We start from the raw sequence: 14121 nt of genomic DNA, 5'->3' as shown, positions 1-14121 counted from the left end.
GACAAAAAAACACGAATAAAGACAAAAAAAAAAAAGAAAAAACTATTTAAATGTTATAATCCTCCCAGTTCGCTGCCCCCATCATGATAAACCACCTCCTGCCTTTATTTTAATTATTTGTTAGTTTTCTACCTTGATATTGCTCTGTATTTCCTGCTCAGTCTCAGTCAGATTCACAGACCGGGAAGGGGCGTTCCCCAGCAGGCGTGACATCATCTGAAGCCATACAGGGGAGAACTTCCTCCCTCACTCTGCTAAATAGCCCAGAGAAGTTCAGTGTTAGATGAGCTATGATTGGCTAAGGCTGCACACACACCCCTCCAGACTGAATTTCCTGATTTTGGACTTCTGCCAGGCCAGCAGGAGTCCAAAGTCTGTGCACGAGATGGGGGGGGGGGGGATGTGCTCTGGACAAGTAGGGAGACACCTAGTGGCATCTTTTTTAAACACAAATAAAACATAGAAAACTTCTTTTTTTTTTTTTTAAACAGAGTACATGAGAAAGATTTTTTTAATTGCCATAAATAGTGCAATAGCAAAAATTAGTTTTAATGACAGCGCCCATCTAAAACTTGAGCTTCTAACTTTATAAAGAAATTTGATAATGTTTTAAAAACAAAGTTTATAGTTGAATCCCCTCTGCTTCCCATCAGTGTCAGCCGCCGGCGTGGCGAATATTTGTTTTGTTTCTGGAGCCTGAAGAGAACATGTTCTGGCGGATGGGTTAAGGTTTATTGTGCATATTACAGAATATCTTTTCCTGGGTCACTGCGTGCGGACCCCCGGGTTCATTTACCTCTGTCCCTCAGTTCACTTCTAGCTGAATATGTTGGGAGAGTGTGTAAATATAAAGACAAAATTTGTCAATAGTTTTCGTGTACCTTTTTGATGAAAAATTGTTTCAAACCAGTGTTCTCAATCTGTGGCCCTCCAGATGTTGCAAAACCTTAACTCCCAGCATGCTTAGACAGCCAAAAGCCTGTCTGCCTTCTCCACACTGCCCCTGAAAGGTAAATCAAGGCTTCCCTCTTATCTCATTTCTTTGTGCAGTGGTCTTTAAACTGCAGTCCTCCAGATGTTGCAAAACTTCAATTCCGGGCATGCTGGGAGTTTAAGTTTTGCAACATCTGGAGGACCACAGTTTGAGACCACTGTTGCAAACTTTTGAGCAATGACAGATTTGCTAAAAAAAATTAGGCACTTTTCTCGTGTTCTGCATACAGATTTCCGACTTTTTCATTATAGTTTTTCTGGGGTCAAGCGTTGAAAAATTCCCCCTAAAATTCTCAGTAGGGCAGGCTGTAAAGCAGGATTTCCCCCCTCCTCCCCTATGTAGAGCAAGTTGGAGGGCTTCCTGTTGTACTGACATCTAGTGGCTTATGCGAAAACTACCATTAGATCAAGTCTGATTAGGTCTGTTGCAGTCAATTAAAGTGGTTATTCAGGAATCGAAAAACAGAGCTAATTTCTTTCATTCAAAAAACGCTCCCTGTCTGTCTCCAGGTTGGGTGTGGTATTACAACTTGGCTCCATTCACTTCAACGGAACTGAGCTGCAGAACCACACCCAGACTGGAAACAGAAGGGGAGTGTTTTCTTAAAGAAATTAGCATTGTTTTTCGATTCGACTGCAACAGACCTAATCAGACCAGATCTAATGGCAGTTTTTGCATTAGCCACTAGATGTCAGTACATCAGGAAGCCCTCCAACTTGCTCTACATATGGGAAGAAGGGGAAAATCCTGCTTTACAGCCTGCTGTGAAAAAAAATATTATCATTGGCAGATGGTCTATGGTGTTTAAGTCAAGATAAGCTATATTCACACAATGGTTAAAAGCTCCCACAGAAGCAGGGGAAAGATATTGTGGGAAAAGGTTGGTAGTTATAGACACTAGCAGCTGCTGTAAACTCTTCATGCTGTGCAGAATGGGGAGCAGTTCCTTTGGGTGTAATTCAGTACAGTATAAGTTAAAGGGGTATTCCAGGAAAAAAACTGGCTCCAGAAAGTTAAACAGATTTGTAAATTACTTATATTAAAAAAAATCTTCATCCTTCTAGTACTTATCAGCTACTGAAGTTGAGTTATTTTCTGTCTGGCAACAGTGCTCTCTGCTGACATCTCTGCTTGTCTCGGGAACTGCACAGAGTAGAAGAGGTTTGCTATGGGGATTTACTTCTACTCTGGACAGTTCCCGAGACAGGAGTCATCAGAGAGCACTTAGACAGAAAAGAACAACTCAACTTCAGCAGCTCATAAGTACTGAAAGGATTAAGATTTTTTAATAGAAGTAATTTACAAATCTGTTTATATATATAAAAGTTGATATATATAAAAAAAAAATTTCCTGGATAACCCCTTTAAATACACGAGTGAGTGTGCATTTTTATGACTAACCTTCAGGATACTGTATTACACTGCAGACAAAGTTAAGAGGGTTTTCGTGCTGCAGCATTTTATTACTCCTGGTGCAGTAAAAATAATAATACTATACTCACGTGCCCAACATTCCCACTGTTGCTGCGCTCAAATCTTGCGGTCCTCTTCTTCCAATGATGTTTTGTGCCCACAGGAATTTGCTGAATGGGAAATAATCATCATTGGAAGGAAGAAGAAAATGATTACAGGGGCAGAAGAGGAAGGAGGGTAAGTATGGACTTTTTAGTTTTTTTCCCTCTACTGTAGATAAATATTGCAATCTTTCACTTATTCACAATGCTAAGTAAAAAATGTGGCTGGTTTCGAGAATGCATTTGCAAATATCTTATGGGAAATCCAAGTTGATAGAAGAAATCAAAGCGAAAGAGCAGTCCTCAAGTGTGTCGGGGACAGAGAATGGACCAACTCCGAAAGTTAATAATAATAATAGACTATAACTTTTATCACGATGGAATATATCATATAAGAGTATAAAGAGCGTGCCGCAGGGCCCATGCTAAAAAACAACAATACTCAAGGTAATAAAAATAATAATTACAAAAATATAAAACCATATAATGTAAATAAATTACCACTTATATAAGGAATGGCAACAATAAAAAGTACAAATAAAAAGTAAACAAACTTCTGTAGTTTGGTTATTTGTAAACACGGTGGGTGCTGCGCCTCTTGTGGGGATATCTCCGCTCCTCCGCTGTGAGACATAAGTGCTGAAAACAGAAAGGTAACAAAGTGCGAGAGCTCCTGTGGAGAAAACAATAATTCCCAGAAATGCTGGAGAGGTAAGTAATAGGTTATACGCAAACTGTAGTGGTCCCGCTATGCACAAGTGTAGGTAGCTTTAGTGGGGAAAAGATAGGGGTGTAGCTATAGAGATAGCAGAGGAAGCAGTCATGCCAGGGTCCTGGTGCCTAAGGGGGCCCCAAAGCACATCTGCCCCATTAGAGACCAGTATTATAATTGGCATATGGGGCCCTGTTGCAGATTTTGCATCGGGGCCCAGAAGCTACAAGCTATGCGTCTGCTAAGTACGGAAACTGGGTGACCCTGCTTCTATTTTTCATACCATCCCTTGTGGTAGTCATCACCCGCACCTCTTCTCAACATTGTCTTTGTTTTTAGTGTCACGGTTGTATTGTACCCATACTATATATGAACGGATATTGTATTTTATTGCATTTCTCTTAGTATGTATCTCGGTATTCTCTTCATTTTTCATGGAGGGCAAGGCATGGGAATCACCGGGGGAGGGGGAGGTGGGGTTTCTGTGGGTGGGTGGGGGGGGGGGGGGGGTTGTTTTGTTCTGTTTGCTGTTTGCTTGTAAACTACAAAATGTTCAATAAAACTTTTCTGATTAAAATAAAAAAAGTACGGAAACTGGAAGTCACTGTGGGAAGACAGAGTGTGGGGCCCGGCACCGCTCACCAAATGTAAAGAGTTCCTGCTGGTGTTGGCTCAAGCTTTTGTGAGCAGCCACCGACTACATGAGCGGGATGAGGAGAAGTGTTCTCTTCTTTGTGCAAGTGTTCATGCGCTCCCGCTGCCTTGCTGGTTGAGGCTTAAAGGGGTACTCCGCCCCTAGACATCTTATCCCCTATCCAAAGGAGAGGGGATAACATGTCTGATCGTGGGGGTCCTGTCACTGGGGACCCCCGTGATCTCGGCTGCGGCACCCCAGACATCAGGTGCAAGGTGCATCGGATGACTGGCGATGTGGGGTGGAGGCTCGTGACGTCATGGCCACGCTCCCTCAATGCAAGTCTATGGGAGGAGGCGTGATGCCTGTCAGACCCCCTCCCATAAGGTTTTCCTTCATATAAGATAGGGATAAGCATCAGGCTATCCTTCATAAAAGATAGCGCCAGGGACTATTAATATTATTCAGAGTATTATGCAGACTAGATGGGCCAAATAATTCTTGTCTGCCGACACATTCTATGCTTCTACAATGGATTTGACACTATTTTCTTGAGTTGGTGTCCAGAATCTATACCAGAAAAAGGATCTATATCAGGATCTACAGGATCTATACCAGAAAAAGGATATATAACAGGAACTACAGGATCTATACCAGAAAAAGGATCTATACCAGGATCTACACGATCTATACCAGAAAAAGGATCTATACCAGGATCTTCATGATCTATACCAGAAAAAGGATCTATATCAGGATCTACACGATCTATACCAGGATCTACACGATCTATACCAGGAAAAGGATCTATACCAGGAACTACACAATCTATACCAGAAAAAGGATCTATACCAGGAACTACAGGATCTACACCAGAAAAAGATCTATATCAGGATCTACATGATCTATACCAGAAAAAGGATCTATACCAGGAACTACAGGATCTATACCAGAAAAAGGATCTATACCAGGATCTACAGGATCTATACCAGAAAAAGATCTATATCAGGATCTATACGATCTATACCAGGAAAATGATCTATACCAGGAACTACAGGATCTATACCAGAAAAAGGATCTATACCAGGAACTACAAGATCTATACCAGGAACTACAGGATCTACACCAGAAAAAGATCTATATCAGGATCTACACGATCTATACCAGAAAAAGGATCTATACCAGGAATTACAGGATCTATACCAGAAAAAGGATCTTTACCAGGAACTACAGGATCTATACCAGAAAAATGATCTATACCAGGAACTACAGGATCTACACCAGAAAAAGATCTATATCAGGATCTACACGCTCTATACCAGGAAAAGGATCTATACCAGGAACTACAGGATCTATACCAGAAAAAGGATCTATACCAGGAACCACAGGATCTACACCAGAAAAAGATCTATATCAGGATCTACACGATCTATACCAGAAAAAGGATCTATACCAGGAACTACAGGATCTATACCAGAAAAAGATCTATATCAGGAACTACAGGATCTATACCAGGAAAAGGATCTATACCAGGATCTACAGGATCTACAGGATCTATACCAGAAAAAGGATCTATACAGGAACTACACGATCTATACCAGAAAAAGGTTCTATACCAGAATCTACAGGATCTATACCAGAAAAAGGATCTATACCAGGATCTACAGGATCTATACCAGAAAAAGGATCTATACCAGAAAAAGGATCTATACCAGGATCTACAGGATCTATACCAGAAAAAGGATCTATATCAGGATCTACACGATCTATACCAGAAAAAGGATCTATACCAGGATCTACAGGATCTATACCAGAAAAAGGATCTATACCAGAAAAAGGATCTATACCAGGATCTACAGGATCTATACCAGAAAAAGGATCTATATCAGGATCTACACGATCTATACCAGAAAAAGGATCTATACCAGGATCTATACCAGAAAAAGCCCTTGATGTTCAGCCAAGTTCTAGTTTGTGGTTTTGCAGACGGGTTCTTGATTGAGGGTGCTACCTTTAACCCTGTACACAATTGGTGGACATATTGGGAGTATTGAACCTAAAAACTTATTATTATGTATAAGATGCCAGGGTCTATAGATATTTTTTTGCAATTTTGTGTATTCTCTATAAAATGGTAGAATGATTTTGAGTTCAGGTTCAGAACCAGTTGATTTGCCCATGGTCTTTTCTGTAAAGAAGGAGGTTCTGCCCAATACACGTGTTGTAAAATACACACAATTATATGGTTAACATACATGTATAAGGAGAAACACAGACATCAACAAAAAGACGATATCACAGATCTGCAGGTAGGGATGTACATAAAAGAAAAGGTAACGTAACAGTGGTCGGTCAGAATATAGCAGCTGGAATGATTATTGCACAAAAAACTAAGCAGCAGCACAAGAAAAGGCACCTGAAACACGTAGGATACAACTGTCCACAGTGAACATAAATCCAGCAAAGTGCATAATATAAAGTGCTATGTAACAAGAGAATATGGCCAAGCAACCTATAGCCCAACCATACTATACAGAGAAACGTAATCACCAAACAGTAGTAGTGTAAAGACCAGGACAGCACCACTCCAACGTGTGTTTCGGCACGTCACACCTTCATCTGGGAATTGGTACGAGCTGAATAGCCTAAGCTTATACTGTATATGCATTCATCTTTTTCCACTAAAACTACCTACACTTGTGCATAGCGGGACCACTACAGTTTGCGTCAAACCTATTACTGACATCTCCAGCATTTCTGGGAACTATTGTTTTCTCCACAGGAGCTCTGTTAATTTTCCTCAGGAATTACAGTATATTCTGTTTTCAGCAATTATGTCTCACAGCAGAGGAGCAAAGATATTCCCACAAGGGGCGCAGCACCCACCGTGCTTACAAATAACCAAACTACAAAACTTTGTTTACCTTTTTTTTAACCTTTATTTTTTATTGTTGCCATATCTTATATAATGACATTAGGGAGGCGTTCTGTTATAAAGGCAATTAGTGTAAAGCTGCAATAACAATAGGTATAATATTAGGTGGTCATTTATTTACATTTTATGGTTTTATATTATTGTATTTATTATTTTTATTATTATTGAGTATTCTCAGGTTTTCTGCATCTGAGCTGCCACTAGTCACTACTGCATGCTCTTTATACTTCTGTATACTCTCGTACCATATCTTTCATCTTAAAGGGTTATTCCGGCTTTTGACATTTTATCTCCTATCCAAAGGATAGGGGATAGGATGTCTGATCATGGCGGTCCCGCCACAGGAATCCCCCGCGATCTCCCTGCAGCACCCGCGTTATGTGCGGAGCTGCATCTCCAGGCTCGCCCCCCTCGTGATGTCACGTCACGCCCTCTCCATTCATGTCTGTGGGAGGGGGCGTAACGGGACATCACGAGGGGACGTGGCATTACATCACTTCTCCAGTCCCGAAAACTTCCGGTTTCCGAGTCTGGAGACGCAGCTCCGCACATAATGCGGGTGCTGCAGAGAGATCGCGGGGAGTCCCAGCGGCGGGCCCCCCGCGATCAGACATCTTATCCCCTATCCTTTGGATTATAGATTATTATTATCTTTAGTTATTATGAATCTCCCCTCTGTCCATTCTCTGTCCCTGCTAGACACACTTGAAGACTTCTCTTTTGCTTTTACTAGTTTACACTTTATCAAGGAAAACAGCCCCTTATGAGGGTAACCAATCCCACGCAAAGCAAAATATAAATACAACAGAGAAGGCGTTAATGGGATTAAAAATAAACAAGCTTTATTGAACAACACTTAAAATCAGTTTACACTTTATTGCACACTTGGGTATTGGCGCGATTCCCCAGTTAATCTCTGTTGTCGCGTGGCTGTTAGAAAACTTTCCGTCGACTACATTTGAGTTTATTTGCAAAACATTTTTTTTGTGCATTGCACTACATTAATAGCATACACTGAGTTAAAACAAGAGCGTAAGGGTTAAAATTTGCATTCTTATTGTATCACATGGATGATGCTTTGGTCACGTGATGTTCCCTAGCCGATGGTTTTGCACAAAACCTTTAGAAGGCTGTGGGAAGAATCCCTAGTTCAGCCTCCTTCTCTCTGGAGAGGGGTGGACCCAAACCAGTTTGTTTGAGTCTGGCTCAGGCCAACAAAGTGTTAACATCTCCTAGCTTTGCAGGCATACCTACAACTGGGCAGAACAGTTATTTCTATGAGGAATCCTGTTCAACAAGGAAGTCATTGTCCTTTTCCAGTCCAGGCTGTGAGGGTAGAGTGCTTCAAGACCTCAGCTCCAAGAAGGAGTTTAGTCTTAGACAGGGGAGAAGAAAGCTGAACAAGGACCCCTCTGCATATACTTAATCTTTACGGGATAGGAATAATGCTGGGTCATCAGCAAGTTTCCTGTGCATGTCCCTTCCGGTACCGTGCTGCAAACCAGAGTTGGGGACTGAAAGTACAAGTATAGCACCACAGTTAGCCAACCTGTATAGATCCTCACTAATAGGAAACAACGCAATTGGACTGTATAATCTGTATCCTGTCTATATCTGCAACTACATTTACTCATGCTAAGAGCACCTCAGAGCTTTTCCATTCAGTAAATATGCTGCACAAATAACCTTTAAAGGGACAGTGACCAAATCTTCATTCATCTGCACTAAGAACTGTAATATTCCAGGCTGTGCTAAAGAGCCTTTATTGTATTGGATTTCCACAAGAAGTTTCAGTAAAGAGTTAAAGGGGAACTCCAGTACCTTCAATACTAATTCTTGCTATTGCACTCCTTATGGTAAATAAAAAATCTTTCTAATATAGTTTGTTTAAAAAAAAAAACACGTTTTCTATGTTTTATATGTGTTTAAAAAAGCTGCCACTAGGTGTCACCCTATCTACTTGTCCAGAGCACATTTCCCCCCATCTTTTCCACAGACTTTGGACTCCTGCTGGCCTGGCAGAAGTCCAAAATCAGAAAATGCAGTTCGGAGTGCTGAGGGGTGTGTGTGCAGCCTTAGCCAATCATAGCTCATCTCACACTGATCTGCTCTGGGCTGTGTGTAGCAGAGTGAGGGAGGAAGTTCTCCCCTGTACGGCTTCAGATGATGTCACGCCTGCTGGGGAACGCCTCTTCCCAGTCTGTGAATCTGACTGAGACTGAGCAGGAAATACAGAGCAATATCAAGGTAGAAAACTAACAAATAATAAAAACAAAGGCAGGAGGTGGTTTATCATGATGGGGGCTGTGAACTGGGAGGATTATAAAATTTAACAAGATCATGAGAGGTTCTCTTTAAGTACTTACCTATCCACAGGATTCTGTGTGTAGGGGATAGTGTATCTGATCACGAGGGGTTCGATCGCTGAGACCCCTGTGATGTCCTTTCTGGCACCCCGGCTTTCTCCGTGCACGGATTAGAAATACATGGAGGGACATGTCGGCCAGAACTTTGTGCGGTGGGCAACAGTAATCCATGCACAGAGAGAGCCGGGGTGTCGGACAGGAGATCACGGGGGTCCCAGTGGTCGGTTGGACCCCATTGGTGATCCTGTGGATAGGGAATAAGTACTTAGGTACCGTAGTTCCCCTTTAAAGTTGTTTCACAGAATTCTAGTGTCGAAATGTTTCATTCCTGCACTAGGAGAACAACTCAATTTACATAAGGTCACTGGGGTTCATAGGGGCACATGAGGTCGGCTGCACCACCCTCTGCCACGTGACATATCCTCAGTACTACTACTCCCAGCAAACCTGCAGCATAAGGCTCATCAGATCAACTAAAAATTAAACACTATCCAAAGAGGAGAGCCCCTTTAAAGATTGTGTCAGGTTCATATTATTTTATAACCCTTCACTTATATGAGTATTTGGGTAAAATTATAAAGTAATAAGTCAGTTTTGTATATTCTGAAATAATATTGAACAGACTTAGACGGTCCGGTCTGCGACTAATCATGTGTCATAGAAGCTCCTATAAATAGTGACCGAGTATCTGAGAACAGGATGGGAGCACTAACTGGAGACAGACGATTAGGAGAGATGACACCAACTACGTGGCGGGTGTGAAGAATGGCGGTAATACGGAGAATGGCAACATATGTAACCGCAAGATAAAGGACGCGCCTCGTACTTGAATCATGTACTGAATAAAGGCAACAACATTGTATGGACGGGGAGCAGAACTCCAAGCAATGTATAAGGAAAGCCTACAAAGTGCCTCCAGCTGCTGCAAAACTACAACTCCCAGCATGCCCGGACATCCATCAGATCATTAATGTGGGGTATAGGCCAGTGTTTACCAACCAGGGTGCCTCCAGCTGTTTCAAAAGTACAACTCCCAGCATGCCCTGACATCCTTTGGATTATTCATGTCGGGTATAGGCCATTGTTTACCAACCAGGGTGCCTCCAGCTGTTGCAAAACTACAACTCCCACTATGCCTGGACAGCCTTTGGATTATTCATGTAGGGTATGGGCCAGTCTTTACAAACCAGGCGGCCTCCAGCTGTTGCAAAACTACAACTCCCAGCATGCCCTAACATCCTTCGGATCATTAATGTAGGGTATAGGCCAGTGTTTACCAACCAGAGTGCCTCCAGCTGCTGCAAAACTACAACTCCCAGCATGCCCTGACATCCTTTGGATTATTCATGTAGGGTATAGGCCAGTGTTTACCAACCAGGGTGCCTCCAGCTGCTGCAAAACTACAACTCCCAGCATGCCCGGACAGCCAAGGCTGTCCGGGCATGCTGGGAATTGTAGTTTGGCCAACCAGTGTGCCTCCAGCTGTTGCAAAACTACAACTCCCAGCATGCCCTGACATCATTTGGATTATTCATGTAGGGTACAGGCCAGTGTTTACCAACCAAGGTGCCTCCAGCTGTTGCAAAACTACATCTCCCAGCATGCCTTTGGGTTAGGACTGCTCTGAATACACGGCAATGCATTTCCGAGCGGATTCCATAGAGAGAGTTGACATGTCAATTCTGTTGCTCTGCGCACACTTCAGGTCTGTAGCGGAACTAGTGAAGCGGATCCAGATTATGCCAAAAGAATTCCATCTGAAAATGGTTTGCTGTCAATGGAATGGTGCTCATGGTCTGCACGTGTGCATAGTAAAGGATCTCCTGAACATACCCAGGCACAGGACCCAGCACCATTTACTTGGGGGTAAAAGGGGCTTTTGTTGTCATGACTGGTAGTGGGGTCTCAAGGCTCGGACCTTCACCAATCAGCTTTTGATAGGGGATAACTGTTAATCTTGGGATCACCCCCTATTTTAATACAGGGTTGTACAGGAGCTCTGATGAGTAAATAAAGGGGGTGCAGAGGTAGCAGTTGCATCGGGGCCCTGGTGCCTAAGGGGGCCCAAAAGGCACCTCTGTCCAATAAGAAAACACTAGTTTTATAAATGACACATTGGGGCCCTGTTACAGATTTTTCATTAGGGCCCAGAAGCTATAAGTTAAAGGGGTTCTCCACCATAAGGTGATTTTAGTACGTACCTGGCAGACAGTAATGGACTTGCTTAGGAAGGATCTGCGCTTGTCTTGGAGCTAAATGGCTATGTTGTGAGATTACCATAACACTGTGGGTAGCTTTTTGTGAACTGGTATTTTCTGTTTGAGTTTTCTTCTTTTGACTATAAATCCCACAATTCCATTTTCCTCCCTCCCACACATCAGCCACCCCACCCATTGAAACATTCAAAAGACCTGTGGTTTTCAATCAGGGTGCCTACAGCTGTTGCATTAGTTGCAGATTGTTCTCTCTCCCACCAAGCGATCCCTCCACCCATTGAAGCAGACAGGCTCCCTGTCATCAGCTGACTAGTGATGTCAGGTCTCGGCCACCTTGCAACCCGGTAAAAATCTGAGACAACAGTCATTTTGTATGCTGTTAAAAATAAATATTGTGGTGAAAATCACAGAAGAATTGTGAGAAAACCGTCACACACAGGTACAGACACTATATTATGGACTACACTAACTTTACAGCCCCTGTAGCATAGTCAAATAAAAAAAAATTCCTGGAATACCCCTTTAAGCCTCTGGTCCTATAGATTCTATATACATTCCTGGCTGTTCCATATATACAGATGGCTTCAGAAGGCAACAACAAAGAATTTGGATTCCCATCAATATTAGGAATTTATCAGAGTGATCCTGCCAGTCAGACACATATTCCACAGATCGCCATCAGTCCCTCTCCCCAATGAGGCTGAAAATCTAAATTCCTTATCTTAAACAAATGCCGTAGGAAGTCCATACCAGTAAGTTATCGCAGTGTAGGAGGGAACACAAAAACTCAGATACAGTGAGAACAAACAAAACTGCATCTATATATATATGATCCCTTGGACCTCAGTGATTAAAGGCAACAGTACTACAGTACACTACTGCCCCTTATATATTAGGGAGCCCCTTTTAGGGCCCTCTCTATATTAGGGGAACAAACAAGTAAAAACACATTGAAAAGCACAAGATGGAAGCAGAGTTACAAATTGTCCTCATTCCTGTGTCTTCTTCCTGTGCAATGGCATCCAGATTGTCTGGTTTGGCAACCAATTCTGGTGGCGTATTTAAGAATTCGAGGGCCTCATGCCTTCCCTTTCCTGTTGCAAAGCGACAACTCTTGTTGGCTGTCTGGGCATGCTGGGAGTTGTAGTTTTGCAACAGCTGGAGGCACACTAATTGGGATACACTGATGCCTTGTCCCTTGAATTTCTCCCCTCCCCTTTTACCTCCCCAGTTTGACCTCTGACCTTAGACCTTCTTCGCAGTCTGACCCATGCTTGCCCTCTGACTACCCTCTGGTGTTTTAATCACCGTTGGTGACTACTCCGAGAACCACGACCTAGCCATCCAACTGGTTAAATGGGTTACCTGAAAGTTTGGAGGGGAAAAAAAGCAGCAAATGTTCTAAAATATAAACAAAAAATAAAACATAAAACTTGTCCCCATTTCTTTAATCTATCGCAGATCCCTTAGATTCTGCACCACACTTCGGCCAAGGCCAGATTGCAGTCCCAAGCTAACCGGCAGGGGTGCTAGGCTAGAATATAGTAGTAGTTCACCTGCCATATAGTGTACTGAGCTCCTCAAGGGCATTTTAAAAGGGGTACTCCGCCCCTAGACATCCGCAGGACCCCTGCGATCTCGGCTGCGGCACCACAGACAACCGGTGCCGGGTGACTGGTGATGCGGGGCAGAGGCTCGTGACGTCACAGTCACTCCCCGCTCGTGATGTCACGGCTATGCCCCCTAAATGCAAGTCTATGGGAGGGGGCATGACGGCCGTCACGCCCCCTCCCATAGACTTGCATTGAGGGGGCATAGCCGTGACATCACGAGCGGGGAGTGACTGTGACGTGACCTGATGCTCTAAACAAACGCCGGGTGCAGCAGGGAGATCGCCGGGGTCCCTAGCGGGACCCCCACGCTCAGACATCTTATCCCCTATCCTTTGAATAAGGGATAAGATGTCTGGGGCGGAGTACCCCTTTAAGCCACGTCTGGTAGAATATAATACTTCACCTGCGATATAGTGTACTGAGCTCCTCAAGAGCATTTTAAAAGGGGTATTCCACTCCTAGACATCTTATTCTTTATCTGGCGGGACCCCCGCGATCTCGGCTGCAGCACCCCAGACATCCGGTGCCGGATGACTGGTGATGCGGGGCGGAGGCTCGTCACAGTCACTCCCCGCTCATGACGTCACGGCTATGCCTCCTCAATGCAAGTCTATGGGAGGGGGCGTGACGGCAGTCATGCCCCCTCCCATAGACTTGCATTGAGGGGGCATAGCCGTGACGTCACAAGCCTCCGGCGCTGCACCTGTTGCTCTAAATGAATGTCGGGTGCAGCAGGGAGATCGCGGGGAGACCTCCGCAACCAGACATCTTATCCTCTATCCTTTGAATAAGGGATAAGATGTCTAGGGGCGGTGTACCCCTTTAAGCCACGTCCGGTAGAATATAGTAGTTCACCTTCCATACAGTGTACTGAGCTCCTCCAGTACATGTCAAGTCACGTCAGCTATTACAGCATTACAGACAGAAATAAGAGATAGCTAATGGCCAACCTCTTAGAAACCCCATAACTCATGTATACTCTGACAAGCTGCTTCTTTAAATACATTATCTGCCTGCAGTAAGAATCACATCCTCTCAATTCGGTCTTCAGCTTTGTGATCCAATATTACGGTTTTCAGAGTGCTCAATGAAACACGTCGGGCTGGATTTACAACACTTCCTCTTTGTAAACTCACTTGG

The 14121-nt window shown here is 43.5% G+C and overlaps 1 protein-coding gene across 1 annotated transcript in view; it reads right to left on the bottom strand.

Moving 5' to 3' along the window:
• NID2 (nidogen 2) overlaps window positions 1-2522 on the bottom strand; it is a 115750-nt gene extending 113228 nt beyond the window's left edge. The window contains exon 1 of the mRNA XM_056545167.1: window positions 2497-2522. Coding sequence (XP_056401142.1) covers window positions 2497-2507 — 11 coding nt within the window. The 5' untranslated portion in view covers window positions 2508-2522. The remainder of the gene's footprint in view (window positions 1-2496) is intronic.
• Between the last annotated feature and the right edge of the window lie 11599 nt (window positions 2523-14121).

This window comes from Hyla sarda, chromosome 11, assembly GCF_029499605.1.
Source record: "Hyla sarda isolate aHylSar1 chromosome 11, aHylSar1.hap1, whole genome shotgun sequence".
In the NCBI taxonomy this organism is placed as follows: Eukaryota; Metazoa; Chordata; class Amphibia; order Anura; family Hylidae; genus Hyla; species Hyla sarda.
Note: the sequence above shows the minus strand (reverse complement) of the source record. Positions and strands in the feature narration are given on the sequence as shown.